This window comes from Strix aluco, chromosome 18 (assembly GCF_031877795.1).
Source record: "Strix aluco isolate bStrAlu1 chromosome 18, bStrAlu1.hap1, whole genome shotgun sequence".
Classification (NCBI taxonomy): Eukaryota; Metazoa; Chordata; class Aves; order Strigiformes; family Strigidae; genus Strix; species Strix aluco.
In genome coordinates this window covers 16,599,035-16,625,846 of record NC_133948.1, presented here as the reverse complement: position 1 = coordinate 16,625,846, position 26,812 = coordinate 16,599,035, and the positions used below count along the sequence as shown (strand labels likewise).

Genomic DNA, 26,812 nt, shown 5'->3' with positions numbered 1-26,812 from the left:
TCCGGCTCCAGCTGCACGAGCCCCTCATTCTCCTCACACCAGCCCCCCCCCAGTAGCTGGTTTTGGGGACACCATTCCCACCCCTGGCTGGAGTTTGAAGACCCCCCAGTCACTCCAGTAGCTGCGCTGGGACCTCACTCACTCCAGTAGGTGACACCGAATCCCCTGAGGCACACACAGGTCTCGGCAGCAGCTGGGCGCTGGGTCCCTGCAGCACACACTCACATACGTGGTGTCGCGGGAGGATATCAGACCTGCACAACTCTATGAGAGTTATATCCAGCAAAGCCGTTTATTTTTCCAATAGTACATACTTATGCTCTCGCCAAAGCTCTTACTTCATAATTAGCAAATCAGCAATTAGACAGCTATCAACCTTTTCTCCTATCGGCATCAGACCCCTCTAACACGCGTTGTGCAGACCAATCACCCTCTCGTTCACGCGCTGTTCACGCGGTGGTAACTTCTCACAGTTCAGGACTTTTCCACAGTTTAGTGTTGCAGCTGGCCGTTGTTTTTCCCTGCCACCTTGGCACAACTCAGCAATTTCCGATCTTTCTCCCAAGGCCTGTTTCTCGTCAAATCCTTGCTGCTTCTCAGGGGCTGCGCAGGGCTGACAGGCTGATGTCTCCCACAACATGGGATAGAGTGAGATGACACAGAGAAATAGTTAAGAAAACAATAAGAAAATATAAAAAGATAGGATAGACTGGCGACCAGGTGCAGGGCTCAGCTACACCGGCCCTATTTTATACCTGAGTGATCTCTTTTATACCCCTTTCTGCCTCCTCCTGCTTTGCTCCTCCTGGTTCCCCTTCCCATCCCCACGGGTCCATTCCCGCACCCCTCCCAGCCCATGTCCAGGGTCCCCCTGGTTCACATGCTCGGCAGTTGCAAAGCCCAGGCTGATCCTCCCGGAAAGGCCAGCCCCAGCGTGGTTTCTGCACAACCCATGACTTAGTGTGAGTGGTGATGTCTGCTCCTTCCACTGCCTCCCTTCCCAGCTGGCCATCAGGTCTGTGTCCCTGCATGGTCTTGTTCCCAGCTTCCTCCTTTTTGTATTATCCCTGGTTGCATTGAAAGTCCTCAACTCTTAACAGAGCAGAGACACACTCTTAAAGTGTCTTTCAGCAGCGATGTGCTCTCCAGGTGTTCAAGAGAGGGAATAAATATAAAGCAATACTTAAGGCAGCAGTCTCATTTCCACCCCACAACGTGTGATGGGGACCATTTCACTCAACACTCCCTGGAAGCTCCTTTGAGCTTCCGGAAGTTGCTGCCTTCACTTAGGCAAGTCTGAATTTCACCCAGACTTGACCCAAAAATCTCTTCTTAGATACTGGACACCAAAGCAGACTGCTCCTCCCCTGACTGGCTTGTTCAACAGCAGGAGGATGCCATCAGTGCAGGCATCCACGTGATCCAAGAAAGGAACTGATGTGAAGAATGTGATTTAAAAATAATCTGTTGGCTTTCTTTTGAATGTAAAGTGGCTGCTATTGAGTCAGACTGTCCCTGAAGATGCATGAACCCGTACGTCTGATCTTTGCTATTTTTTGTGGCTTCTTTGGGAGGGGGTTCTTCACCTGGCTGCTGCTGGGGTCAGGAGACTTGTTTGCTCCTTCGGTGAATTTTGGTCATTTGGGTAAACTAGGCTGGAGGGAAACGAGGGGAAGGGTTGATGTTGATATGGGTTCACATCAACATCTATGGCTTGCACATGAAAACAAGCCTTTGCAAACTGCTCTGCGTGGTAAAGCAGCTCCCCTCTTCCAGCCGTGAGAGGTGCCCGTGGACACTGAGGATGGGGAGGCTGAGCTGCAGGTACTGTTGTGATGGAAACTCCTCAGCTAGAAGGTGCCTGGAGCTTCTGGAGAGGCAGACAGGTCCAGGGTATTGGCACTGGATTGGGAACCAAGGTCTCTTGTTCCAGCAGCTTTGCACCAGTGACTGGCGTGACACTGGTCGTCCACTGCTGGCAGCCGAGTCAGCCAGGCAAGGCAGACCTGAGATGGGGCTGGTTCAGAAGACTTATTGCTGCTTAGCACCATGGATTTGGCATTGAAATGTCAGGATTCACGTAGTGGTAAACCTGAAGGCCCTTCTGTTGCTCCCATAAGTTGAGCAATTGGAGCAAAAGCAGTCTGCTTTCCAGGCCTAGCTGGTGGACTTCTCCAGGTCTGAGATGAGGTATGGGTCTTTCATCCGGAGGACCTGATAGAGCTGTTCCTGGGCCTCCACTCCTTTCTTCTCAGCTAGCTCCAGCAAAACTTGGTTCTTCCTTTGCCTCGTGTCTTGACGTTTCACCTCCTCTTCTTCATCGCTGTTGATGACGTTTGCATCCCGTAAGTGTAGCAGAATGGTGGAGAGCTGCATCATCCTGGAGCAAAGATTGGTCTTGTGCTTCTTCATGAAGGCTGCACCTACCATACACAAAGCTGATGTTACTGTGCTGCACGCAGCTGAGTGCCACGCTGTGGTACGTGGCACCCTAAGCCAACAGACACCATGGCTGTGCACCCTGTCCCACAGCCACGTGTCTCCATCCTTCCACCAAAAAGGCACCTGCTGCACCAGTGGTGGGAACACTGGGGACAGGGCAAGGAAGGGGATGGGAACATGAAGTCCGAGCTGGAGGAGGTGAGGTCGGTGGCAGCCCCCATCAGCCGCCAGCAACTGCCCCTCCCTGGGACTCCTGCAGTGTCTGGGTGTGAGGTTACCATCCTGCCCCCTGCCCTGCAAGGTGAGGAGCTCCTAACTCAGAGCACAGGTTGCTCAAAGCTCTGAAATTTCACAGGATTGCAAGCTGCTTGTAAATAAACAGAACCTGGAAAGGCAGCTGGTGCCAGTGGGGTGCTGAGCAAGCCGCGGGGCAGTGCGGTGGGCAGCGTTGCCCGGCTTCTCCTCCCGAGCCTCCACCCAGTCCTCCTGGCTGAAGTGGGCACCCAGACGGGCATCTCCTTGTAGAATCACAGGGTGGTTTGGGTTGGAAGGGACCTTTAAAGACCACCTAGTCCAACCCCCTGGCATGGCCAGGGTCGTCTTTCACCAGATCAGGTTGCCGAAAGTCCCATCCAGCCTGACCTTGAACCCTTGCAGTGATGGGGCATCCACAACTTCTCTGGGCAATCTGTGCCAGTGTCTCACCACCCTCAGTGTAAAATATTTCTTCCTTACGTCCAATCTAAACCTACTCTCTTTTGGTTTAAAACCATTGCCCCTTGTCCTGTCCTTGCTCTTGTCTGCCACCGTACGCTCCCGGTGCTCCCAGGCAGGTTGTAGGTCAGTGTGGTGACTCCATGTGCATGGCAAGGAAAAAGAGTAACACTGAAACATCCAAATTTGTGTCTATCTGAGCCAGGCCTATCTGCCTCAACCTGTGGCTTAGCTGACTGGGTGTCCTCTTGGATCTGGTTTTTCATTAGTAAGATGAGATGCAAGAGGCAATGCTGAAGTATTGTGGCCCTGGAGAAATTAGGCTGGAATAACACCCACAAAACTGCTGGGCAGCATGTTGTTGTCACTGCATTTGAAGCAAGTGGAAAGCAAAGCCCCTTGGTCAGAAACTCCTGGAGCTGCTGTAAAGGTGGCCCTGCCATCCCCTCTGCCAACGTCTGGTTGCAGGCTCCTTCCCAGGGGGGTCACTCCTATGGAAAACACTCCTGTCTGGTACAGGGGCCACCAGCCCCCGAGCTGACTGTATGTGACACAGCAGCTGTACCGCTTCTAGAACCTCAGTGAAATATTATTTATGGACTGTGAACTGTACTAGCTGCAGCTCATTCTCTGTAACAGCGTGTCTGTCTCCAAAGGAGGCAAACCAGTTTGGAGGGTCATCTGCACTATGCCACTTTCCCCACCAGCATGGCACAGAGCATGCTGCCAGGAATGTGGGAATAAAGGTTTGAGGTTGCAGCTTTCGAGGCTTTTTGGCTAGAAGCTATCATAAGGATGAGAAAAGAGGCTGATATTTAAACCAGAGGATGGTGAGCTCCAAAGAAACTGATTAAAACTCTAGAAATGCAGCTCTGAAACACTGTACTGACCTGACAAGGCCTTGGAGACTGGAAGAGCAATATCACCTGAAAGAGAAAGAAGGGAGATCACTGAATATGCCATCACTGAAGTGATGGTGCCTAACCTCCCATGACATCTTCCTGAGGTGTCCAATCCTCCACGAAGCCGTCAGCCATTCCTCCTGCTGTTCCTGGCCGTCTCTGGAGAACTCAGTAAAAGGTCTTGGGCTCTGTGTGGTTGTAGGTGTTACTTTTAGGGGGTGCTGGATTAGGGGTCTCAAAGCACACTGAGCAGCACCATACCCTGCGCCTGCGAGATGCTGCCCTGCAGCTCCTCTGCCCAGCTTTCCCACAGCAGAAGCCACACATGGGGGTTGCTACATGAAGTTAATGGCATGTGCAGTGGCTGCTGAGCTGACCCTGCAGCAGCTGGGAAGAGAGGTGTGATGAGGAACCTGCTGCCCTGGAGCTGGGTGCGCCCCTGTCCTCCCAGAGGACACACAAACACAAGTTTTGGCACCCGCCATTGCTAACCCTGCTCCTTCTGCCTCCATCAGCTGCTGTCCTGACTGAAGTTCTGCATGGGACCCAAGTCAGGGCGGTCAGCCCTAAAGCAGAATAGTTGTAAGCAGTGGTCTCCTGCTGCCACACGAGAGCAGTCCTCACACCACCAGCAGGCTTGCTGCGTGCCACGTTTGTGATGCCACTGCGAGCAGAAACTTGTGGTGAAGGCAGGCTCTGGTGCATCTGGCCTTGTCCCCATCCTGTGTGCTCCAGGTGTTGTTGCACACTGGTGTCACACCCAGCAAATCTGGAAGAGTAGTGCTGGCTGGAACATGTAGGTTTTTGATGCTGATTTTCACTAAGAGTTTGGTATTCTCCTTACCTCCTCTGCATCGCATAGTGGTTGCACTAGCACGTCCGTGGGTGTTCGTTACATTAATGGACTTTTAAAAATAAGTCAGATTTCTATGCAAACAGTAGCAAGAGAACAGAGAGACACGACAGTGCTGTCATGATCTCTTAAACCCCAGCATCTGAAACTCCACATTAAATCTGAAGCGCAGGTATGCTGACATTGGGGTGTCCTTTCAGGTCCCTATTCTTCAGTGGCCAATTGATGCCTACTCAGGGTTTGCTTTCCTTGCAGGACTGCTGTGGCCACAGAATGCGTGAGGTCTGCTTGGGTGGTGCACCTCTGCTTTAGCTAAGGCGAACGAGCCCCTAGATGGACCTGCTGTTCCCACCTGATCTCAGTGATGCCCTCCAGACCACGGTTTCATCACGGGTGTCTATCATAAAGAACCCAACTTCCTCTGTCATGTTCTTGATGTAGATCTCAACAAAGAGCTGCTGTTCCTTCGGACTCTTGTAGCAGAATGGAAAGTGTTCCTGTAAAGGTAGGAAGCAAGTTGAGCCTCTCTCACTGTGATGAGCCGCTGTAAATTCACATTCATGGGGAATTCACAACAGCCTGTGTTTCCTGGCCGTACCAGAAGGGAAAAGACAAGGGAAGATGCACATGTCAGGGCTGCCAATATCAGAAATTTTGGTTGGAAGGGACCTCTGGAGTGTCTTGTCCGACCTGCCTCTCAAAGAGGGACCAATGTCAAGTCTAGATCTGCTTCAGTCTGAGTCTGAAAATCTCAAAAAGTAGAGAGTCACCACCTTCTAACCTTCTCTGATGGCTGCATCTCCACCAAGTGATAAAATTTTTCCTAACATTTGGCCTGAACTTTCCGGGTTACAATTTATGGATTTTACCTGACACTGCTGAGAGCTTGACTCTGTCATCTTCACAACTGCTCTTCAAGGCAGAGTGCCCAGTTACTACCTAATCATTCCAGGAAGTGGGAAAACCAAACCCTACCTCGTGATTCATGGGTTTAAGACTGTCTCTCAATTAAGCTGGTTGGGGCTGCGCTCAGCTCAGCTTGGTAGTAGCTCAGTTGCAGCTGCAAGGCGGGGGTGATGAATAAGCTGGAGGGGAGGGGTGCCTGTCAGAGGAACCTGGAAAGGCTGGAGAACTTAGCTGGCAGGAAGCTCGTGCAATTCAGCAAAGGCAAATGTAGAGTCCTGTGTCTGGGATGGAACACCAGACAAGAGCCTGGGCAGGTGGACACAGAAAACATCTTTGCAGGGAAGGACTTGGGAGTCCTGGTGGGCATGCAAGTTGAACAGGAGTCAGCAGTGTGCCCTAGCAGCCAAGGCTGGCTGCATCTTGGCCTGTATTAGCAAGACCACAGCCAGCACAGTGAGGTCAAGGATTCCTGACCTCTGTTCAGCACTTCTGAGCCCACATTTGGACACTGGGTCCAGTTTGGGGCTTCCCAGTACAAGAAAGACATGGACATCCTGGAGCAAGGCCAGTTCCAGGCTGTAGTGCACGATATGCAAGCAGAGGCAAAGGGAATTGGGTTTGTTCAACATGGAGGAGAGAAAGTCACAAGGAGAACTAATCACTGACTTTTAACTATGTGAATGTGAAGGAGGACTACAGAAAAGACAGAGCCAGCCTCCTGGATGTGCACAGCAATGTGATGAGAGGCAACGGTCACAGGCTGCAGCAAGGGAAACTCCAGTTAGATAACAGGGAAAAAAAAATCACAATGAGGGTGTTACACCACTGGACTAGAGATGCAGAGAGGCTGTGGTATGTCCATCCCTGGAGATATTCAACCTTGACTGGACACGTCCTTGACCACCTTGATCCAACTTTAAAATGCTTTGAGCACCTTGATCCAACTTTTCACATGCTTTGAGCAAGAGGTTGGACCAGAGACCTCCTGAGTTCCTAATCCAACCTAAGTTTCTCTGATTCCCTTTTCATAATCATGATGCAGTGCAGACCCATGAAAGGAGATTTTCATAACCAGCCGTGAACGTGTGATTGGACTGTCACCTGCTCTCAGGATGTCACAAACTTCTGTGTAAAACAAGTAAACACAAGGGCTCAATGGCCAAATCTTCCCAGATTTTCCCAGCCATTGCAATCTGATTGCCACGGGGCGTGGTGCTCAAAATCAGAAATGCTCAAATGGACTTCCAGTAGAGAAAGAAGTCATGTTACATCACAGCATAGAGAGAAGGTCTCTCTCCGGTCCTGCTCCTAAGCTGAAGGAAACTCACTGCAGAGAAGATGAAGATGAAGGACTTGGGACCACAACTGAGTCAACACCTCTGAAACTCCTTCTTGATATGCACCTATGGTAAGTCCAACAAGTCCCACATTATGATTTCTGCCATAAGGAAAAACAAACGCAGCCCCTTTGGGGCTTTGGAGTGTGCTCCATGCTCACTTGTAACCAGTACAGCTCCCTGCATCTCTGGCTCTGAGACCCAGTAAGACAGATTCTGGTAGCAGAATATGGCTAAAGACAGAGACTTCTTGTATTTTCTATTTCACCAGAAAAAAAAAAGAGAAAGATCCCACTTACTTCAGGCATTATCTCCACAGAGTTTGTACAGATCACCCGGTAAGTGCAGCCAAAGAAGAGACGGTTAAATGGAGGAGGCTTGGGAATAAGCTTTGAATTCCAGTTCTTTTCTTGTTGTTCAATGGCCTGCAAACAGTAAGCATCGCTTTTGAGAGAGGAAAAGGAAAAAGAGCTGTGAGCTGAGGTAGCCCTCAGAAGGTCAAGAAGATAAGAGACTGACCCAACCAGAACAGACTGCTGAGTGTGTATTACAGGCAGTGCTGTGCTTCAGGGGGTGGCAACCCCCGCTCGGTGCAGGTGGGAACCTGCCATGTGCAGGCAGGAACTTTGGCAGGGCAATGCACCATCACTCTGTGAAAGAGGGTGAGGGCTGGCACACAACAGAACAGCTGGTATGCAGCCACCTATTGCTGTGCCTGGCAGTGGCCAGCAAGTCCTGCATCTGCTCTGTGTTGCAGAGCACCCCGTGCCACGGCTTCACTCATGCTAGGACCTGCTGTCCCAGCCAAAAACATGGAGTGTGATTCCTGGAGGCATCTGTGAAAGAGAGTGAGGGAGGCAGGCACAAGGATGCTGTCGTGTGGTGGGAGATGGGGGCACAGGGCTCTGTGTGAATTAGAGGCTGGTGGCAGAAAAACTGGGAGGTGTCTCTGCTTATCAAATCCAGTCCCTGCTACTGCAGCCACCCCAGATGTCATCCTTTTTTAGCCCGGCCTAGCTCCCTCTGTCATACCTCCTTCAAAGATTTGTCATCTGGGATCAGGTAGAGGTGAAGTGTTGTATCTGCAGCTCTGAGCTGATGGAAGATCAGCACCAGGGAGTGAACAGGGATTGAATTTAAGGTCGAACGTAACTTCCTCCAAACCACACCAAGCAGTGAGAAGTTAGGATTACTCAGGGTTGCAGAGAAAGCTATCACTCTGTCTGGTTTCTCCAGAGTCATCTTCCCAGATTTGAAGTGGGCAATGGAGCACAGGCTGGTATCTACATGTCCTGCAAGAGACAGCAAAGGCAACAAGGTTCTGTTTAGTCATCCTGGCACACTCTCAGGCTGTCTCCTTCTCTTTAAGGCTTTAGCAGCAGAAAGGAGACACGTGCCCACACATGATGACATGCTCTACTTTAGGTGCCATGTGTGCCCTGGGCTTTTGGGGCTCAGAAGGGAGTTGCAGGTCTTTGGCAGTCTTCTTGCAGGCTCAGAACACTGTAAATCTGAAGGTGGCAGCTTGGGACCATGAAAATTGTCAGACTGCACCCGTGCAGCATCCTGCATCTAAGCGCCACACCGCCACGTACTGGGGAGGCAGATGCCCACTGCATGGTGCTCACCAGAGCAGCCTGAACATCCCGAGGTGACATCCCTAGGGATGACTGGGTCAGAGAGCTCTGCTGATGCCAGTCACCCCGATTATCTCTGGAGCACACTTTGCTATTAACCTGACAGATTAATATAATTACAGCATTTTGCTTAGCACAGCTATATCAGTGAAGAGTGTGTAGAGCCACCTTCTGTCTGACATGGCTGTGCTTGCCAAGCCCTGGGCAGGAGATGGAGGCACACAACAAGAAACTCCTTTTGCAGTGTGCTCTGTTTTGGAAGAGGACATGAATTTGCCAGCAAGAGTCCCTTGGCCAGTACACCCAGGGCCTGTGTCAGGGCCCCCCAGCACAGGGACAGGGACTCCTCTGCACGCTCTGCAGCCCAGCTGCAGGTGCTGATGCTCCTCTGCCCATTAACAGGGTGGAAGACCCAACTCCAAGCCTTGTGGCTCCTCAAGTTGCTTACATGAAAATTAACAATTTTGTTGCACTTATTCTGCTGCCCACGCCAGCTCTGACCTATTGCACCCCACCCCGGGGTGGTCCAGCCTGTGAGTGGGCGCAGCCGTCTGGCTCCTGTCCTGGTGGAGCAGAGCAGAGATGGCTGTTGTCAGATGCAAAGAACTGAGAAACCCGCCAGGGGACCCCAGGGGCAGCTCAGCAGCTGGGCTGGGGTAGTGCCCGGGGTCATCGTGGGAGCTGGGAGGAGAGGGTGGGGGAGGAGGGGCTGGTGGTATGGAGTGGGAGCTGGGGAAGGGACCACTGCGACGGCTTGATAGAAAGTGAGAGAAGCACGAAGGACGCAAAGCAAAGCGAAAGAATACAAGGGAGTACAGGCTACCTCAGAAGGAAGGGAGAATTTGGCCCTGCCTAGAGAGGAGCCAGAGAGGTCCCCAGGGGTGGACAAGCTGAGGGATGGTGGCTCGGGAGATCGAGGTCCCTGTGGCTGCCATACCTGCCAGACACATGAAGTGGGGGAGCTCCACTGCCTGCACGACCCCACGCTGCACCTGGATGCGGAAGAGGGGTCCAGCGGGTACCCACATTTCCTGGTCAGCCTCGCTCAGGTGTGCATTCCACGTGGCGTAACTGTAGGTGATGGTCACTGCCGAATTCACCACAAAGGCAAGGCCTGTGATGGAGCACCGGAAGGTGCCTGGACGCCAGAGGCGAGCGCTGCAGGTGGGAGGGATGACAGGCTCATTCCACCTGGGACAAGGCTTTTGGAACGTGCTCCCACATCACCCAACAGCTCTTACCAGTACACGGTGCGGTCCTCCGAAACGTCTAGGGTTATCGTCGGCATCATTTCTGAAAGAATCTGCAACACATGTGTGGCCAGTTTGGGACTGAATGGAGTGTTGCACACTGGGTGCTGCTTGAGGCATGTTGGGATTTACAGTGAAGCACAATGCAGCTTGGCATGGGAGCTCAGATCCTCACAGCGGCGGATCAGCAGCTGCTGCCTGGTGCCCAGAAGGCATCACTCTCATCAGTGAAGAGGACAGAAAAATCATTGACTGTCAACTCCTCTGCCCTGGGATCTGAAACAAGCACTGGCCGTGTCTGAGGCTCTTGGCCCCTTTAACGTGGATCCCTGTAGTGGTGCCCAGGAGAAATCCTGTGTGGAGGCACAGCCAGAAGGACTGAACACTTAGTCCCACTTGAGTAGATGCCACTGGGGTGGGGAAGGCATCAGTGAGTCCATGCATCTCCCATGCATCAGTAGGAAAGATAATGGGTGAACACACAGAGCAGCTCCCACAGCTCCAAACTATGTGTTTCACCCACTGATTTTTAGAATGTATTTTGCAAATGGGAATTCCAGATAGGAAAGTTTCTGTTTCCTGAGAGAGAAAATGTTGCCTGCTGACTTGCTTGTGAGCAAAGCCTGGGCTGTTCCCTCTCTGCCATGGTGTATCAGCAGAGAGGACAGTGGCTACAGGCAGATGAAATGTTTAGCAGCGAGAATAAATTTGGGATGCGAGCAAATGGAATTTGCCTTCCCACAAACTTGAGAACTGGGGCAGCGCGTGCTGAGTTTGTGTAGCAAGAGACCAGACTCTTCTGGAGGATGAAGAATTGCTGTGAATAACAGGTTTTGAAGGCACACCCACCCTCCCAGGTGACAGCCAGGGTCAGTCCCAGGCTCCCTGCTGTGCCATTTCCTTTGGGTGCGACAGTGCCCTGCCAGGACTGGCAAAGCCCTTACCTCCCCCACGCAGCCACAGTTCTTCCACGGTAATGAGCCCAGCTTCAGCCTGTGACGTGTCTCCTGCAGAGGGGAACAGAGCAGAAAACACTTGCAAGCTATAGTTCTCCCTTCCAGCTGTGCTTGCCTGCTGGAGGCAGGAGGAGAGCTCTTCTGAGAGCATAAGCAACATCCCCAGCATCAGGTGTAGTGCTGGCCCTGCGCCCCGCTCCTGCAGGGAGGAACAGGCTGGCGCGGGAGCTGTGCCCGCCTGGCCTGCCGGAAGGGTGAGGTCCCTCTCCGGGGGCTGAGGGCAGCGCCCACCAGCTCCTGCCACCCTGCACGGTGCCGTGGTGGCGATGGGCAGTGCCGGACTGCCCATCCTCAGGGCTGGCTGTGAGCCCACGCGCTGCAGCTGTGCCTTCCTCCCCAGCCCCATGGTGATCCTCACTCAGGCACCCCAGCCTCAGGCATCGTGTCCTGCGAGACCTCACCTCTGCGCTCTTTAAGGCCTCTTCTGACAGAGATCGCGGATAGACTGGTCCCTGTGTGACAAGCTCTGTGACTAGAACAGGAAGACATTGTCATTTTTGCCTCATGTTTGGGAGAAGAAACCATCCTGAAGCAGCCTTCACCCAACCTTCCTGATCCCATCAACCACACTAGTCCCCTCGTGTACTACCACATGCTCCCACGTCTACCACAACTTCCACTCCATGAGCCTTGGCAGGGACATGCTCACCACCATGCAGTGAGTTGAGGTCCTACGCTCACCACCATGCAGCTCCACCAGCCCCACAGCACCAGGTTGTCAGTGAGGACCAGGGCATGACCTTACCTGGAAGCTTGAGATCTTCACCACCACCTCGCACTGCAACAGCAACACAAAGCAGAGGAGAGGTCAGGAGCCAGGTCACATCCAGAGGAGTATCCCATCCGCTGACCAACCTCTCCCTCTTCTTCATGCCTTTGCTACAAAACCTCTTCCTGCTGGTTTGTGCCCACTCGGACCAAGCTACCGGGAGTCCCACCCAGCTGCCCGTCCCAGGAGGTCAGTGCACTGTGGGGCTGAGAACACAGTCCCAGCCTCTGCTTCCCCATCCCTCCCCACTGCCATACTGAGAGCAGATTTCTTGCTCAGCTTCCAGGAGCAGAGTCCTTCCTCTCCCTCCTGCCTTCTTCCTGCAGAGGTGCATCCCTGGGCCCTCGCACTCCTCCCACCTTCCAGTGCTCCGGCAGCTCCCTGGTGCAGCCGCAGCTGCAGCCACCTTGCCCCTTCCCTCCTGCCTGTGGGGGCTCCTGCCTGCGCACTGGGCCGGGGTCCCTCCTCAGGAGACACCCCGATCTGCACCATTCTCCCTCTCCCACCTTCAAATGGACCCTCACCCACCTCCCCCAGGTCACCCTGTATTTACGTCTTTCTACATGATGCAAACAGGACTCGTGTTCGATTTTATAGTATCGCAGGGTTTGTTTGTCCTCCAACTGTCTGCCACAGTAGATCAGCCTTCCCATTTCGGGGACCAGGGAGGAGTCCTGTGCGTTCAGCTTGGCCTTAAGCTCCGAGACGCTGGTATCCAGAGTCACTGGGATGACAAAAGTTTTGCCAAACCAAGACTTAATAAAGATACTGAACTCACTGGGGCTGTCGGCCGCGGGCTCCCGCTCTGCCGTGGCCTCCTTTTCAGCCATCTCCGAGGATCTGCCGTTCCGGCTCCGTCACTTCCCCAGAAAACGAAAGTGCTGGGTGATGTCAGGGCTGTCAAAGCGCTTTAAGGCCTCGGATGAGTGCTCCTCCTCCTGCCCACAGTCCCTGCCTGCACCCGGCTTTCTCCCCTGCCTGCGTGGGCTCTCTCCCTGCCTGCATGGGCTTTCTCCCCTGCCTGCACTGGGCTTTTTTCCCTGCCTGCATGTCCTTTCTCCCCTGGGCTGCTCCATTCGCACAGCCTCTCTCACTTGTTACCTTACCTTTCCCCCTCTCCCCAGTCCGGCTCCTCCTCTGGGATTTTCTTTCCTGGGGAAGGCAGGGCAGGGCTGTGCAGGCAAGGGCAGAGCTTTTTCCTAAGGGAATGGTGCAGAAGAGGCTTGGATCCAGCCTGGAAAGCAGGTCTGGAGGTGCCAGAGTGTCCCCCGTTTGGTTTCACATCACCCCAGAGCCTGTCCTTCACCCTCTCCCCAGCGCATCCCTGCCCTCCCTTTCCTGCCAGCTCTGCCTGCCCCAGGCTGCGTGGGGGACCAGCCCGTCCCAGTCCCTGCTGCAGTGGCGGGGGGTGGGGTGGGCGTAATTTGAGGGTGGTGGGAGATGCAAGGCTGAGGGTTATCATGTCCCTGACCCCTGCAGAGCTGGGAGGGAGCCAAGGGTAGGCAGCATGGTGGGCAGCTGCCTGGCATTGCTGGCATGGCCCTGTCAACCCCCCAGTGAGGCACTGCTGTCCCCCTTGGGGCAGACCCGCAGGCTCTGCCCCACAGCACACCCCCCCCCCCCCCCAACAGCCCCAGCACGGCTGAGCACCCTGCCATGCACCCAGGGGTGCCCAGGGCAGCCCAGGATCCGGGCAGGAGGGCAGGACCTGCCAGCAGCATTCAGGGCTCCCTTTGCCCTGGCAGAGTGGGAACAGGGACATTTCAGTGATAGACCCTGTGGCGCAGGCAGTGCCCAATGTGGGAGTGGGGTCAGGGTGATGGAGTCAGTGTCCGGAGCCCAAGGCTGCGCTCCAAGAGACAGCGATGATGGGGTCATGAACTGCCCAGCAGCTTTGTGGTGTTTATGGGGAAGGGAGGACCCACAGCCATCTCCCGGGGCTGGGGAGCCCTGCCGGCATGGGTCCTTGCCCTAGCCCAGCCGCCCCATTGCAGGCAGAGCTGCATCTCCCACTGTTCCCAGGGCAGCGCAGCCCAGTCCTTGCTGTTTGCGTGGCAGCTGTGTGGGAGCAGTTTTCCACACCAGAGGTCAAAAAATCTGCATGCTGGGTAGGGAAAAGGAGGCGGCCATCAGTTGCCATGGGTCCCCACCACCAGCAGTACTGCATCCCATGGGATGAGCTCTGCACCGTGCCCCAGCCAGGCACAGCACCACGTGCAGGGATGCTCCTGCTCCGCTGCCTGCAGACACACCCGGCGGGCCTGGTGTCATTTCTCCTGCCTTCAAACTGAGGCAGGCCCACAAGGATCCACGGTCCCTCTCGTAAGGTTGTGGAGGCATGTGGCTCTCTGGGACTCGCACATTTACAGGTTCCATCCGTGGGTAGTTTTTTTAATAGCAGTAAAAACTGCAGCTGAACAGCCCAGTTAAGCCTCTCATCTCATTTGGAGCAGGGAGCAAAGAGCTGAAGCTGTGGGGAGGGCAGCAAACCACCTGGACCACCTCAGGGAGTTATATAACCAGGGTGTTAGGACAGCAGCAACCCAAGACAATCTGTATCCAGGGGAGAAAAAACCTTCCTCTGTATCCAGGGTGGTCTCAAAAGTCATAGAGGGAAAATATATAGAATATGAAATATAGACTATAAAAAGTCATAGAGGGAAAATAGTTATGGACATATCTGGGGCGTGCAATAAGAAAAGGCACACGGGGAGGCTGACACTCCCCCAGACGGGGTATGATGGAGACGGAAAATAGTTTACTGGGGAGAACAGAACGGTGCCAGGCGGGCAGGAGGGGGAAGAGATCCCTGCCTCCAAGGGGAGAGCGGAGCCATCTGAATCCGAAAAGGAAAATGTACAACAAGCGGGGAAAGGAGGGGGCAGGCTGTTTCCCAGCGGGCAGGACGAACCCTGGCTGCGGGCGGCCGTGCGCGCCCCGCTGACCGAGGGGGCCACAGATGCCTCTTCGCGTGCCCGGGGCCAGCGTGGCCACCCCCGGCCGCGTGTGCCCTGCGGAGGGAGGGGCCGGCGGGGCCCCCCGCGCTCCGCTGCCCGCGGCCGGTGCCGTGTCCCGGGGGGCCGCCCCGCCCCGCCCCGCCCGGTCCCGCCCGGGGGCGGCCGCGCTCCCGCCCGCCGCGCCGGCGCCCGCCGCTGCTGCCCAGGTAAGCGCGGGGGGGCGGCGGGGCTCGGCCCGGGGGGGCTGGAGAGGGGTGGGGGGCTCGGGGTGTGGGACCGCTGCCCGGGACCGCATCCGCGCCGCCGGACGGGGGGAGCGGGCGGGGGGAACCGCCGCTGTCCCCCCCCCCCCCCCCAGGCGCGGGGACACCGGGGGGGGGCCGCACCGGCCCCCGAGGCTCCTCTGCAGCGGGAGCTGCCGGCCAGGCCGGGGCCGGGCGAGAGGTGGCCCGGGGCCGGTGGCCGCCGCAGCGGTGCGGGAGCGCCGCTTGTTTTCGCACCTCTCTCGAGATGCAGCAATTGCTTGAGAAACCAAAGCAGCAAAAAAAAAAAAAAAAAGGGGCTGCGATTGCTGTCGGGGAAAAGCCGCGTTTCTCTTGAACTCCCGGTTTTGGGGTCCCTGTGTCGTCCCGTGTGTCCCCCCCCCCAAGCGTGTCCTCCAAGTTTGTTTGTTTGTCCCCGTCTCGGGGGCCGGTGCCCCCCGGCAGACAGCCCCGGTGTCACAGACCGGCAGCTGCGGGACTGGCCAAATGCGGAGCCTCGAGCGGTACCGCAGGGCCAGATCTGCTTGGGGGGGGCGGATGGCGTGAGCAGGGGCTGCTCTGGGTCCGGCGGAAGGTGGAATGGGGTGGTGGTGTGATTTTGCCGTTGCTCGGAAAACATTTCTGTGAGAAACTCCTTCTGCTCCGCTTGCGGGTCCGCAGGGAAGGCGGTTTCCTCTTGTGCAATCCCGGGCTGGCAGCGGCCGCCGGCAGGAGCAGAGCTCGGCTGCCTCGGACCGAGCGCTCGGGAATTCAAACTCTTTTGTGTCGTGAAATGTTTGGATTTTTCCATCAAGCGCTCTGCACCTGGGGAGAATTTTTAGCATTTGCTCTTTTTATTGGCGTACCTTTGAGATCAGAACCAAATGGTGTGCTTAATTATTAATTTCTGAGTATTTCCAATCCAGCTTGCAGAGGACATGCTTGGAGGGGTGGCAGTGACAGCGCTGCCGAACGAGCCTTTAACCTGGAGCCTATAAATCGCTGAAGCAGCAGCCAGTAAAACAGTTGTGGCTAATTGTAGGCTGAGTGTTCCCGCTGCGCTGCTTCTTCAGGCACGTTAAAAGCAGCTTTGTAGCTCTCTGTGCTGCTTGCTGCTGCCACAAACTCCTGGTGACAAGGTGACAAGGTGAAGTGCGCCAGGACGCGTTCCTCCCCATCCTCGGCGAGACGGGGCTGGGAGCTGCTCTCGGCATTTTGCAGCGTGAGTTTTGCTTCTGTTTCTTGGGGCCATCTGAAAGCAAATTACCGGGCAAAGCCAAACCCACAGTTTGCTCCAGGTGGGTGCAAAGCAAATCTCAGTCCCTGCTGGGAAGCGGCCGGAGAGGGAAAGGTTTGGTGGGGAGAGGTGTGCTGAGGAGTGGGCAGGGGCTGGGGGCTCCCGGGGAGGCAAGGTGGTGGTGGAAGGAGCAGGAGGGGACCAGTGGGAGTCTGAGGGTGTCAGAGTCGCTGGGTGTCAGCGGCTGGGGGACCTCCGGCGCGGGGTCCAGGCAGCAGGGTCGGGATGGCAGGAAACTGGGAGTGGGAGGGTTGGGCAGAGGGAACAGGGAACTGGCTGGAGAGCTGTCCTGGAGGAAAAAAGGGAGCGAAGAGCTGGAGAGGTAAAGAGAAGGTTGGGGTGCTGGGAGAGGAGAGAAGGGGGTTGCTGTGCACCAGCCCCTTTGAGTTTGGCTCAGCTGCTGCACGGGCAGGGGACAGGCAGCGGTGCATGGCATGTCCCTGCGAGCAGCGTGGCGGTGTTGCGGGTGCAGCATCCTCAGGGTGGAGGGACAGGAGGCAGTTACACTAAAGAAGGTGTTTTTCCCCCAGCTGGGCACCCCGCGCTGGGAGGCTGATCTGTGCGAGCGCTGGGAGCTGGGGCTGAGGGAGCCCCGTGTTCCTCCTCTGAGGTGCAATTCCTGGAAAAAAGGGATAGCTTCGGGATGGAGACCTGTCTATTTTCACCCCAAAATTATTTTAAAAATGCAAGTTCTCCCTGCCCTAAAAACATCATCCCCTGTCACGCTCTCTTTTGTGTGGCTTGGTTGCCTTCCCACTGGCTCTTTCCAGGCTTTTCTTGTGGCGGGTGAACCCTGTGCACCTTCCTGGGGTCAGAGGAGGGCTGCTGCGCGTTGCCTTGATAGCGCAGAGCGCACAGCGTGGTCTGTGGGGCACGGGGAAGAGCCTTGGGACCCCTGGTGTGCTTCCAGCCACGCCTGGGCTGTGCTCAGAGTCCTGTGTCCGGAGGAGAGACCTGCTTTCCTTGGCAGCGGAGCTTAGCTTATCCCGGAGATGGGGCAGGTTGGCTCTGCTGAGCCAGACCTTGCAGGGAACTGTAGTTTCTGCTGCTAAACAGGGGAGTTTCTTCTCCTTATGGTCATGGGCTGTGCCCAGGGTGATGCAGCGGGTGGAGGATGGACCCCTGGGTGGGCAGAGAGGGAGGCTGCCGACAGCTCAGGGTGTCAGCAGGACTTTGTGCCTGCAGCTGCCTTGGTTTTTGGTGGAGTCACTCTCTGCAGGGCGGTGGAGACAGTAGAGAGGTGCCTGTGGGCTGTGTGACACTGTTGGTGTGGCTGTGCTCAGACAACAACCAGAGAGCCCAAATGCTGTCTGACCCCTGCCTGCTCTGCGCCGTGGGGAGCACGGGCTGCACGCTGTGGGGTCTGTGCTGGCTCCTGCTCTGCCAGGCTGTGCTGGCGTGGACCAGGACTGCTCCAAACCGGTGGCCCACGGGGACTGGCTGCTTTTGGGGAGGGACGGGGGTCAGCTGTGGGAGGGTGCTGTTGGGCCTCTGGGCTGAAGCCTGGTCCCTGGCAGGGCTGGAGAGGCATGGCAAGGATACTGGTGGTCATGCCAGGGTTCCTGGGGGCCAGGGGGCTACTGAGCAGAGGCAGGTGTGCTGGCCAGTGGGCTGCAGGGACTCTTGGGATCCACCTTATATATTTTTATTAACAGCCTCTGCCCACAAACTCTGCCTCTGCTGCTGTAACTTGTTGAGGAGACAGAGGTGAGAAGCACTGCTGGTGGCTGGAGTTGCCCCACTAAGCAGAGACAGAGAAGTGGGGCACAGGGGGACCAAGAGTGAAACACAACCTGACCTTCAGGAGATGACAGAGGAGGACAGTCTGAGTGTGCTCATCAGGGACAGGGGAATGTGGAGTCACCACTCTTAAATCTTTCTAACATTGCTGTGCCAGGTGTGGGAGGACCTGGTGGAGGGTGGTGGCCCACTGCGTAGTTCTGGCAATCACCGTGGGAGTCAAACTAGAGCAAATCCCCAGCAAAGTAAGAGAAAGGGGCAACCCATGTCTTAGGAGGACACCAAGAGTGTGAGTCTGGTGCGTGGTGGGGGTCAGGGTGTGTATGTGCCTGGTTGGGATGGAGCCACACAGGATCATGTGTGGTGTGATGGTGGGGCTGGGAGACTCGTAGCACGGGGTGAAGAGGTGGGTGGGAAACGAAGGCTCTGGGTCCTGGTGAAGTTCAGGGCTCGGTGGGCAGGGGAGGTGCCCTGCACCCAAGGACCGGAGCCTTGCCTGGCCCATGGACGGGCTGTGCTTTGTGGGATGTGCTGGAGAGGCTGTGGTGGGGTCTGTGCTTCACTCTGTTTGTAGGGTGTGTCCGAAATGGGTCTGCTGCTGGGACTGCTCCATGGTTCCTGCTGGGCCTTGTATTAAAGACAATATTTTGCGCGTACTAAGAATTGGCAAGGAGGCAGCTCTGCGGTAGATAGGATAAGGTTTGGGATCAAGGGTTGGTTTTTTTTCACAGCGGAGACCAGAGTCAGAGCCAGCTCTTCCCTGCAAGTATGGAGAGTGCCACCAGATGCTCTGAGCCTCCAACCATCCCCTCCTCTTGGGGGGGCGCAGCCTGCGGAGCCGGATCTCGCTGGCTAGGCAAGGCAGGCGGCTCTCCTTGCTCTGCAGAGCAGGCGGGGCTGTCTGCGGACCAGCGAGTCTTGCAGGAGATGTGGAGCTGCCCTGTGGCCTCTGTTCCCTGGTGTGCCTGGTGTGTGTGGCATTGCATGCTGGTAGGTGAGGAACCAAGGAGCATGGGGAGCATGTGTCCAGCCTTAGAGATAGGAAAGTTTTGCTTTCTTGTTTTTGAAGATTGACTCTGTCCAGAAGTTCAGATAGAAAACCAGCTCTGTGGGACAACCTGCCGGAATCTCGTACCTGAGCAGTAACTGTGGTAGAAAAAGGCCGTTATTGATAGATATGAGGGACCTTCCTAAAACTCCGGGTGTCTGCTGGGATGGTATTTCTGAGTACAGGTACTTCCATTGACTTTCTTCTCCTGGCCATAAGGCCTTCTCTCAGACCTAGGCGCGTTGTGGCAGCTGCTGAGATCTAAGCGTGCTGAGCACAGGGGTGTTGGTGACACCATTTTAGGTGTCCTTTTACTAAGCAGGAAAGAAATGACTGACATGGACTCTTCAGAGACATCCCGAGAAGAAAGTGCTGAGTTCTTCAAATGGTGATAACATCTCTGAGTCCAAAAATTATCTGCAGTAACTGATAATGCTTCTGAAGGACAAAGTTCTGGAGGCAGAAATGGGCATATGTTTGCAGACAACAGAACCAAGATACAATAAAAAGAAAATTTTATTGTATGCAGGGGCAGTTAAAAACCAGCAGCTCCTGTGGAGCGTGGAGCTGTAGGACATTGCCTTAGAAGACCTAAACTACAAATGACTGAAAACTCGAAAAACAAAGCTGCCACAGGGAAGAGAGGTGGAGACATCACAGACACAGCTGGACTCCTGGTCCTGCAGCAGCAGGGAATCACTGGCCACAAACGGCCCGGAGCAGCCCTGGCCAATGGGCCCTGCTCATGGCTGCAGAGGAAGGCAAAAAACCACCTGGGGACTTGTCCAAGCTGCCCGGGAGAAAAAACTCCTGCCTGATCCCAGAACTGGTGAGCGGCTGTTCCCAGAGCGTGTGAGCAAGACCTGCTGCCCAGAGCCCTGGGGCTGCCATGGCTCCAGGGACACCAGTACTGCCAGACCCCTTCCCTCCTCCCCTGGAGGCATCTCCAGACTGGTTGTGTCAATGAAGAGACAGAAGTCATCTCCCTGGGAACAGAGCACGTCCTAGATGTCCCACTTGGTCACCATGAATTCCAGTGGCTCCTCAGAAACCTCCTCAAAGATCATCCAGGTACTCTTCCAGGTTTCCTCCTAGGGCTTCCCCCAGGTTTCCTCCAGAGCCTCCTGCAGAGCACTGCAAAGATAGAGAGTTCAGCTGTGGTGGAGATCCGTGTGGAGAAGACAAGTCTGCTGATCCTTGCCAGCATGTCAGTCCTGGAGCCTGGTTTGCTGGACCCATGGCAGAGAAGATATAGGCATTTCCAGCTGTGGGAGGGAGCAAGTCCAGGCAGTGATGCCTGGTGAACCCGTCCCCAGCAGAAGGCAGGAGGGCTGGCTGGGCACATGATCCTGAACTGCCTGGGAGACTGGAGGTTGGTTGCTGGTGGTGGCAGGATGCTCCCGTTGTTGTCTGGTTACCTTGGACTGATGGTCATATTCTTGAGCCCTTAGACCTTGGGAACCTGAACTGTGTCCCCAACAGCCCCGGGGCTGGCTTGAGTCTGGCCTAAGAGGAGGATAGGCCAGAGGAGGAGGTGCAGCTGTGGGAGGACCAGGGACTGTGCCCCTGCAAAGCCTTGAGGATCTGTGATTGTAAGACCAGAGGTGTTTCTTGTTCTGGTAGCCACAACCAGGATCCTCAGCAGTTGGCAGCTGCTCCAGCATCGTTGGCTTCTCCATTCTCAGGCCCCATGGGCTCATGGTCCAGCCCCAGTGCAGGCTCCCTTTTCTGGGAACCAGCAGTGGGTGGGCACCACAGCCCCTGCCTTCACTGGCCTCGCACCCACCAGCCCTCTGTGCAAGGAGATCACATCGGTCACCTTCCTGCTGACATTGGGAGCCCCCACATCACTGAGGAGAGGGGAGAAGATGTGGGGAGGGGAGGTGAGATGTGGGGCCAGGGCTTGAGAGGAGCGGGTTCAGTGGTGTGGGGAGGGGGCGGAACTGCCCTGCGAGGTGACAGGACACCCCTCTCAAGAGAGTGTGGCCGGGGGATCAGGGGGGACAGCGGTGGGCCAGGGGTGGGGACTTGTGCTGGGCAAGTGGGAAGGGGACGAGAAGCAGGCCTCTCTTCCCCCCTCTCCCTCCGGTGGCACTCGGGGCTGCCTTGTCCAGGGCCAGCAGGCCAGGGGCAACCTGGAGCAGGACAGTGTCTGTAAGAAGGTGAGGGTGCAAGCAGAAGCTCAGCGATGGGATCTGGAGGAGCCAGGAGAGACCACGGGGGAAGCTGGTGTCCACGTGCACCAGGGCCACAGCAGGTGAATCATGGCTGAAGGGACCCTGTGAGCGGTGTCATGAGTGTGTCTGTGCTCAGTGCTCCACAGAGAGAGGTCTCCAGCTGACATCCCCAGATGGAGCTAGCTTGGATTGCAAACTTGTACGTCTGGGAGATGCCTATGTCACTGGGCATGGTTCGGTGCTCAGGCATGTGCCAGATTTCTAGGCGGGCAATACAGAATTATTCACAGCAGCAAAACAGATGCTGACTGTGAAGTGTTGTAGCTGCATATGATGGACCTTGGTGGCCAGGTGATAAAATGACACTTTCAATAAACACAAACTAATGTTCAGGGAAAAAATACTAATTATACCTACAGTGTACTATATACTTGTATACTTACCACATGACCACCTGGAATAGATTTTGGAGTCGCGGCAGAGCATTCAATTAAAATAGGAGCCTGGGGCTCAGCAGCAAGCAGAGAGGTAAATAGTGCTAATAACAGCATTGTCAGTACTGTGCCGTCTCTCAAAAATGGTGCAAGCTCTGGATCCTGATCTGTGCATGGGTTGCCTGAACATGTCAGGAAACATGGGCTGAAGTGTCACTGTGTGCCTGCCTTGTTCTTGCCTGCTCGTGGCACATAAGTGCTGTTGGCCACTGTCAGAGAGGTGGACATCTGGGCTGAGCTGCATGGTCCTCCTTCTGGTTTTCTATCCCTTACCCGCAGTGAAAATTTGATGTTGCAGTATCGCAGTTTTATTGGTGCGCAGTGGAAGTGCTTGGGGTTAGTAGTGCTGGATTGTTTTCTACATTTCTCCCGTTGGATTGTTTTCAGTGTTTCTTCTGTTTGGGAGCAGGGTGGTTTCTCTGGTCCTGTGCTCTCAGGCAGTGCTCTCTGAGTGACACTGGAGTCCTGTTTTGCAGACAGCCTGTTACAGGGCCGATTCCCCATTCACACTGGGGTTTTGAGAGATGGGGTGGTATGTTCCTCAGAACTACCACAGTTGTCTCATATTTTGATAACCCACTCCTTGTTGCCCTCTTTGAGAGGATGCTGAAGGTGTTCCTGTACAGCTGTGAAGCACAGAGCATTGTTTTGTTCAGGGAACAGGTTATGAACTGGTTTACTGAGACATGAACATCAGCTGCGTGACCTTGTATAGGTCAGTGCATCACTCTTCAAGAGCTAGCAAGGTGTTACTTCTTTGTACTAAATCTGAGAGCACCATCAGTCAAAGCTAATGAGATGAACACAACTTGAAGTGGACCGTTTGCCTGTCCCACTTAAACATTAAAAATCCTGTCTTAAGAGTGTAAAAAACTGGGTTTTGGTGCAAAATGGCCTGATACTGAAAACCCTTTCTCAAATAAATAATTGTTCCAAAGCGAATGGGATTTCTGCTGGAGTGAGCATTACTGGGAAGGGGGAACTTTCAGGACCAGGCAATCCAGTGGATTTCGTTTTTCCATCACCTTATCATAAAAGGAGGTGCTAGGAAGGTGTTACTTGCTAGCTGGGTTCAGTTACTTCATGTTGTATATGAGCTTATTTCCCTTTCCCAACAGAGAGGAGATTTTGGCTGTGACTCCTGCAGGATCCAGATCTGGAGCGGTACCTCTGGATGCTGCTAGTGGTGACACAATCCCTTGTGTCTCATGAGTCGGTCTGGTAGGGCAGGCTGGTGCCTTTCTGCAACCAGAAAAGTTTTTGCCTGGTTAACTCCTGGAGTCCTGGAGGAGGGACACCCAGAAACATGCGCTGTGCTCTGCTCTGAGCCGCTTTAGGAGGCTGTGGGTGGTTCAGCCAGCCCGAGCACAGCGTGTGCCTTTGAAGAGCCTAGGGGGGACCATCAATGGGGAAATTAGGGGATGTGAAAGTGGGCCTGAGGCAGTGGCTTCAGATTGCCATCTCTGAGGTCCAAACAAAGCAAAGGCATCTCAGACAGATGGCTGATACTCAGGGAGAGGAGCTCTGACATCCTCCCAGAGTACCCTGTAAAACCAGCCAGACCAGCTGGAAAGCAGTCCCACCAGCATCTCTGGGGGCTTGGAGAAGATCGAGGCATCCTCTGGTGAGGCGCATTCGGGAGCCACCCTTCAGCCATCCACCCCACCGCCTGCCCGGGGGCTTGGGGGTCCCCGCCGTGCTCCCTGACATGCAGCATCCTGAGGGTTTGCTCGATGCTGCCTGGACACTGCGTGCCTGGGGCATCGCCCTGTCCTGCTGGCGCAGCGACCACCTTCTGCTGCAGGAAACCTGCAGCAAACGGCTGCTCCGGGTTTGCAGGGGCTTTGGTTTGCTCCTGAGTTGGTTGTGGGGATCAGCTATGGCAGACCTGAGAGTAGGCTGGTTGCCTTCCAGAAGAAAGCCCAGCCTCTGTGTGGGTGACAGTATCCTCGTTTCAGCTTTCTCTTTGCTCTCCGTTGTGTGGCTCCCGTTGTCTCACTGGCACGTTCTGCTCACAGCAGTATCTCACTTCGCTATGAACTCGCTTAGGTGCAGTTTTATTTTCCTATCTGGCTTGATGCTGAGGATGCCCTGGATGCTCCCCCCAGCTCATCCCCTGTCACCTGCTCCTCTCTGGCACTCACCTCCCACCTCCTTTTTTGCCAGCCTTTGCATGGTATTTTATTATATGTTTTGCACTATTGTCCTGTATCACTGGTACATGAATGGCTTGAGACTCTGTTTCTGTGATACAAAGCCATTTTCCCTTTTTTCCTGCCAGTTTTGGCAAAGGGCCATACAGCAGTTACTGCATGTGACTTCTCCGCTGTGTTTTTCCCCGGTGCTCCCAAATCTTCCTCTGCATTTGTGCACCTTCTTACATGGCATTTGTTTGCATTTGCTCTTGTGTAAATGTTGGCGTGCTGCTTTCCTTGGGTGCTCTTGCTCTTGTGAGAAGAGCTCTTGCCTCTTCCCCGCTCCACTGAATGTTCCCCCTTTGTGAATGAGCTTGTTGGCGGTTGCACACACGTCTGATCGCTCTTTGTAGTCTGCAGACAAGCTTGTGTGGTTTTTTGTCCTGTTACTAGTCTGTGCCAGGCTGGTACCCCTCCGTGCCCATTATCAAGTGCCTGTGTGCTCGTTTTGCACGACGTGGCAAGGCACCAGTCTCTTGTTCCTCTATAGCCCCAGTTATTCAACATGCTTCAGGCTTTGAAGGTGCTCTTGCAACACACCTGGGACTTGGTGGAGGTCATGCCGTGCAGGGCAGAAGGGGGTGTGAAGGTTTGCAGGAAGGAATGTGCATGTTTTAGAGGGATATAGGTGAAAACGGAAGGATACGTCTGGATGTTTTGAGTTGGTGCTTAAATAAAGGGGAGAAATTGCAGTGCTTGGTGTCTGTCTCCTGGCACTTCTGTGTCTTCTTCTCATTGTAAAGATCTTGAGGCACGTTCTAAGCTGCAGAAAAGCCTGCTTTGCCTGTGTTAAAATATCCTTTGGAAATGGTTTTAACTTCCTGCCCAGATCGGAAGGCTTTGTGAAAAATATGTGGCAAAACCATAGTAAATCAGTTCAATTACAGGTATGAATGCGTAAAATTAATTAAATGTTCTGCTTTATTGCCAGCTGTGTTGTAAGAATTTTTGCTGTTTTCAGTCAAGGAATATAACCAGAAAGGTTTATCTTTGTACTAAATCTGAGAGCACCATCAGTCAAAGCTAATGAGATGAACACAACTTGAAGTGGACCGTTTGCCTGTCCCACTTAAACATTAAAAAATCCTGTCTTAAGAGTGTAAAAAATTGGGTTTTGGTGCAAAATGGCCTGATACTGAAAACCCTTTCTCAAATAAATAATTGTTCCAAAGCTAATGGGATTTCTGCTGGAGTGAGCATTACTGGGAAGGGGGAACTTTCAGGACCAGGCAATCCAGTAGATTTTGTTTTTCCATCACCTTATCATAAAAGAAAAAAACCTGACTGAAATGTATTTATAGTTTAATCATTGTATTTGGGCTGTGACCTATGTGCTTAGAGATTTAATTCCCAAAGGGAGGGCTTTGGAAAGTTATTAAAGTTTGAACATAAATGATGTGAGGGTTTTTGTCATTTTAAACTTTGAAAAGATGATTGGATTTATAAACTTCATAACTGAATTTATTGGTGACTCCCAGCACGGTGACCCCAGTGTTACGTTTTCCCCTTGTCACTCGGGTCACCGGGGGTGTGCGGGGCTGGGTGTGACTTGCCCCTGTGCTCCATGTACCCGTTGTGCTCGTGCTGCCCAGCTCCTGCCTGCAGCTGTTGGCACAGGCAGCAGCTCTCGCCGCTTGCCCTCCGCTCCCTGCAGCACCCACCTTCCCTGCCGGTACCGGTTCTCACGGAGCTTTTCTACCCAGCGCAGGTCGTGAACGACGCCTGGAGCCCGGGACGGCCCGAGCAGGTGGTTTATCATGCGAGGATGTACCCGTGCCCTCGCTGACCTGCCCGCCGTCCCCGCTGCCTGCCCCGCCCGGCGCCATGGGAGGATGCTTCTCGAAGCCCAAACCAGGTGACTGCCTGCCGGTGCCGTGCCCCCATCCCGCCATCCCCGTGGGGAGAAGTAGGTCAGAGGCGGTGGACGCTGGCCAGGGGAATGTTAATTCTCAGCGCCCGCAGAGAGGATTACCGGCCCATTAATCCCCCCAAATTCCTCAGCGCTCTCGCCGCCAGGCAGGGAGCTGTGCGGGGGCTGCAGCGGTGCTGGGTGGTGAGCAGGCAGGGGGAGAGCTCAGCCCAACCCTGCAACCCATCCAAACAGCTGCTGCCAGCTCTTCCCCATCCCGTCCCCTCGTACCCCCGCCACCCTCCCTGCTTCCGCCTTCCCGCAGTGCCTGGGGACAGAACTGCCCTCCTCGTGCTCCACAGTGGGTTTGTGTGATGGCCGTCCCCCGTCCAGACGTGTGCGGGTCCAGCATCTTCCTCGCTGCCGTGGCTTTGCCACTCGCTGGCCAGCCCTTAATTTTGTCCCTGTTGGAAGGGAATGACCAGGGAAGGAGCAGGACCACCTACTGCTTGATTTCTTGGTGTTTTCTCAGTCCCATCACCCAGGCCAGGTCCTTCTCCACTCTATGGATTTTATTTTCGTGGTGAAGCTTCTCCAGGCAGCTGTAGGCACCTGGACGTTAAGGATGTTCCCTTGCCCTGTGTGCTCCCTCCACAGCTGGGCTGGGTGGGCCCCTGCTCTTCGCTGTTTGAAAAAGGTGGGCTTATATAGGAGAGGAAGGGGCTGTGGTGCAGGCTGTGTAGGCAAGCTGGCTGGGCGAGGGAGGGCTGGTGTGGAAGTTCAATGTTAAGCCTTGTCCTGAGCCCCTGCCAGCAGCATGGGCACGAGCAGGCACTGCGTGGTGGCCTGGGCTCATCGTACCTGGCAGCATTGGCATCGCACTGATGCTGGCGCGGCCGGCATTGCCGAAGCTGCCTTTGAGGAGAGCTCCCATCCTCTAGCTTGTTTTGGTCACCTAAGAGGGAGCTGAAGGACCATCCTGTCCTT

General features: G+C 54.8%; 2 protein-coding genes across 3 annotated transcripts in view; one reads left to right on the top strand and one right to left on the bottom strand.

Moving 5' to 3' along the window:
* Positions 1-267: 267 nt before the first annotated feature.
* Positions 268-12,676, bottom strand: LOC141931709 (caspase recruitment domain-containing protein 8-like). Of its 2 annotated transcripts, none has more exons than XM_074844205.1 (11): positions 12,380-12,676; positions 11,803-11,835; positions 11,459-11,529; positions 10,986-11,048; positions 10,033-10,094; positions 9,729-9,949; positions 8,187-8,446; positions 7,454-7,579; positions 5,264-5,408; positions 4,047-4,082; positions 268-2,423 (listed from the first exon to the last, which is right to left on the bottom strand). In XM_074844205.1, exons 1-11 carry the CDS (start codon positions 12,654-12,656, stop codon positions 2,158-2,160), a joined length of 1,560 nt encoding a protein of 519 aa, XP_074700306.1. In that variant the 5' UTR covers positions 12,657-12,676; the 3' UTR covers positions 268-2,157. The 2 variants fall into 2 exon arrangements, with proteins under 2 accessions (XP_074700306.1, XP_074700307.1); XM_074844206.1 differs by having other exon boundaries at positions 12,605-12,675.
* Positions 12,677-15,982: 3,306 nt separating this feature from the next.
* AIFM3 (AIF family member 3) overlaps positions 15,983-26,812 on the top strand; it is a 49,603-nt gene continuing 38,773 nt past the window's right edge. The window contains exons 1-2 of the mRNA XM_074844270.1: positions 15,983-16,247; positions 25,680-25,831. Of these exons, the coding sequence (XP_074700371.1) occupies positions 25,801-25,831 (31 nt within the window). The 5' untranslated portion in view covers positions 15,983-16,247; positions 25,680-25,800. The remainder of the gene's footprint in view (positions 16,248-25,679; positions 25,832-26,812) is intronic.

Coding starts and splice junctions, on each gene's coding strand:
- LOC141931709 (XM_074844205.1), bottom strand. CDS start 12,656: ATGGCTGAAAAGGAGGCCACGGCAGAGCGGGAGCCCGCGGCCGACAGC. Junction 11,049..11,458: donor AGGCCTTAAAGAGCGCAGAG/GTGAGGTCTCGC, acceptor TCCCCTCTGCAG/GAGACACGTCACAGGCTGAA. Junction 9,950..10,032: donor GAGGACCGCACCGTGTACTG/GTAAGAGCTGTT, acceptor TCCCACCTGCAG/CGCTCGCCTCTGGCGTCCAG.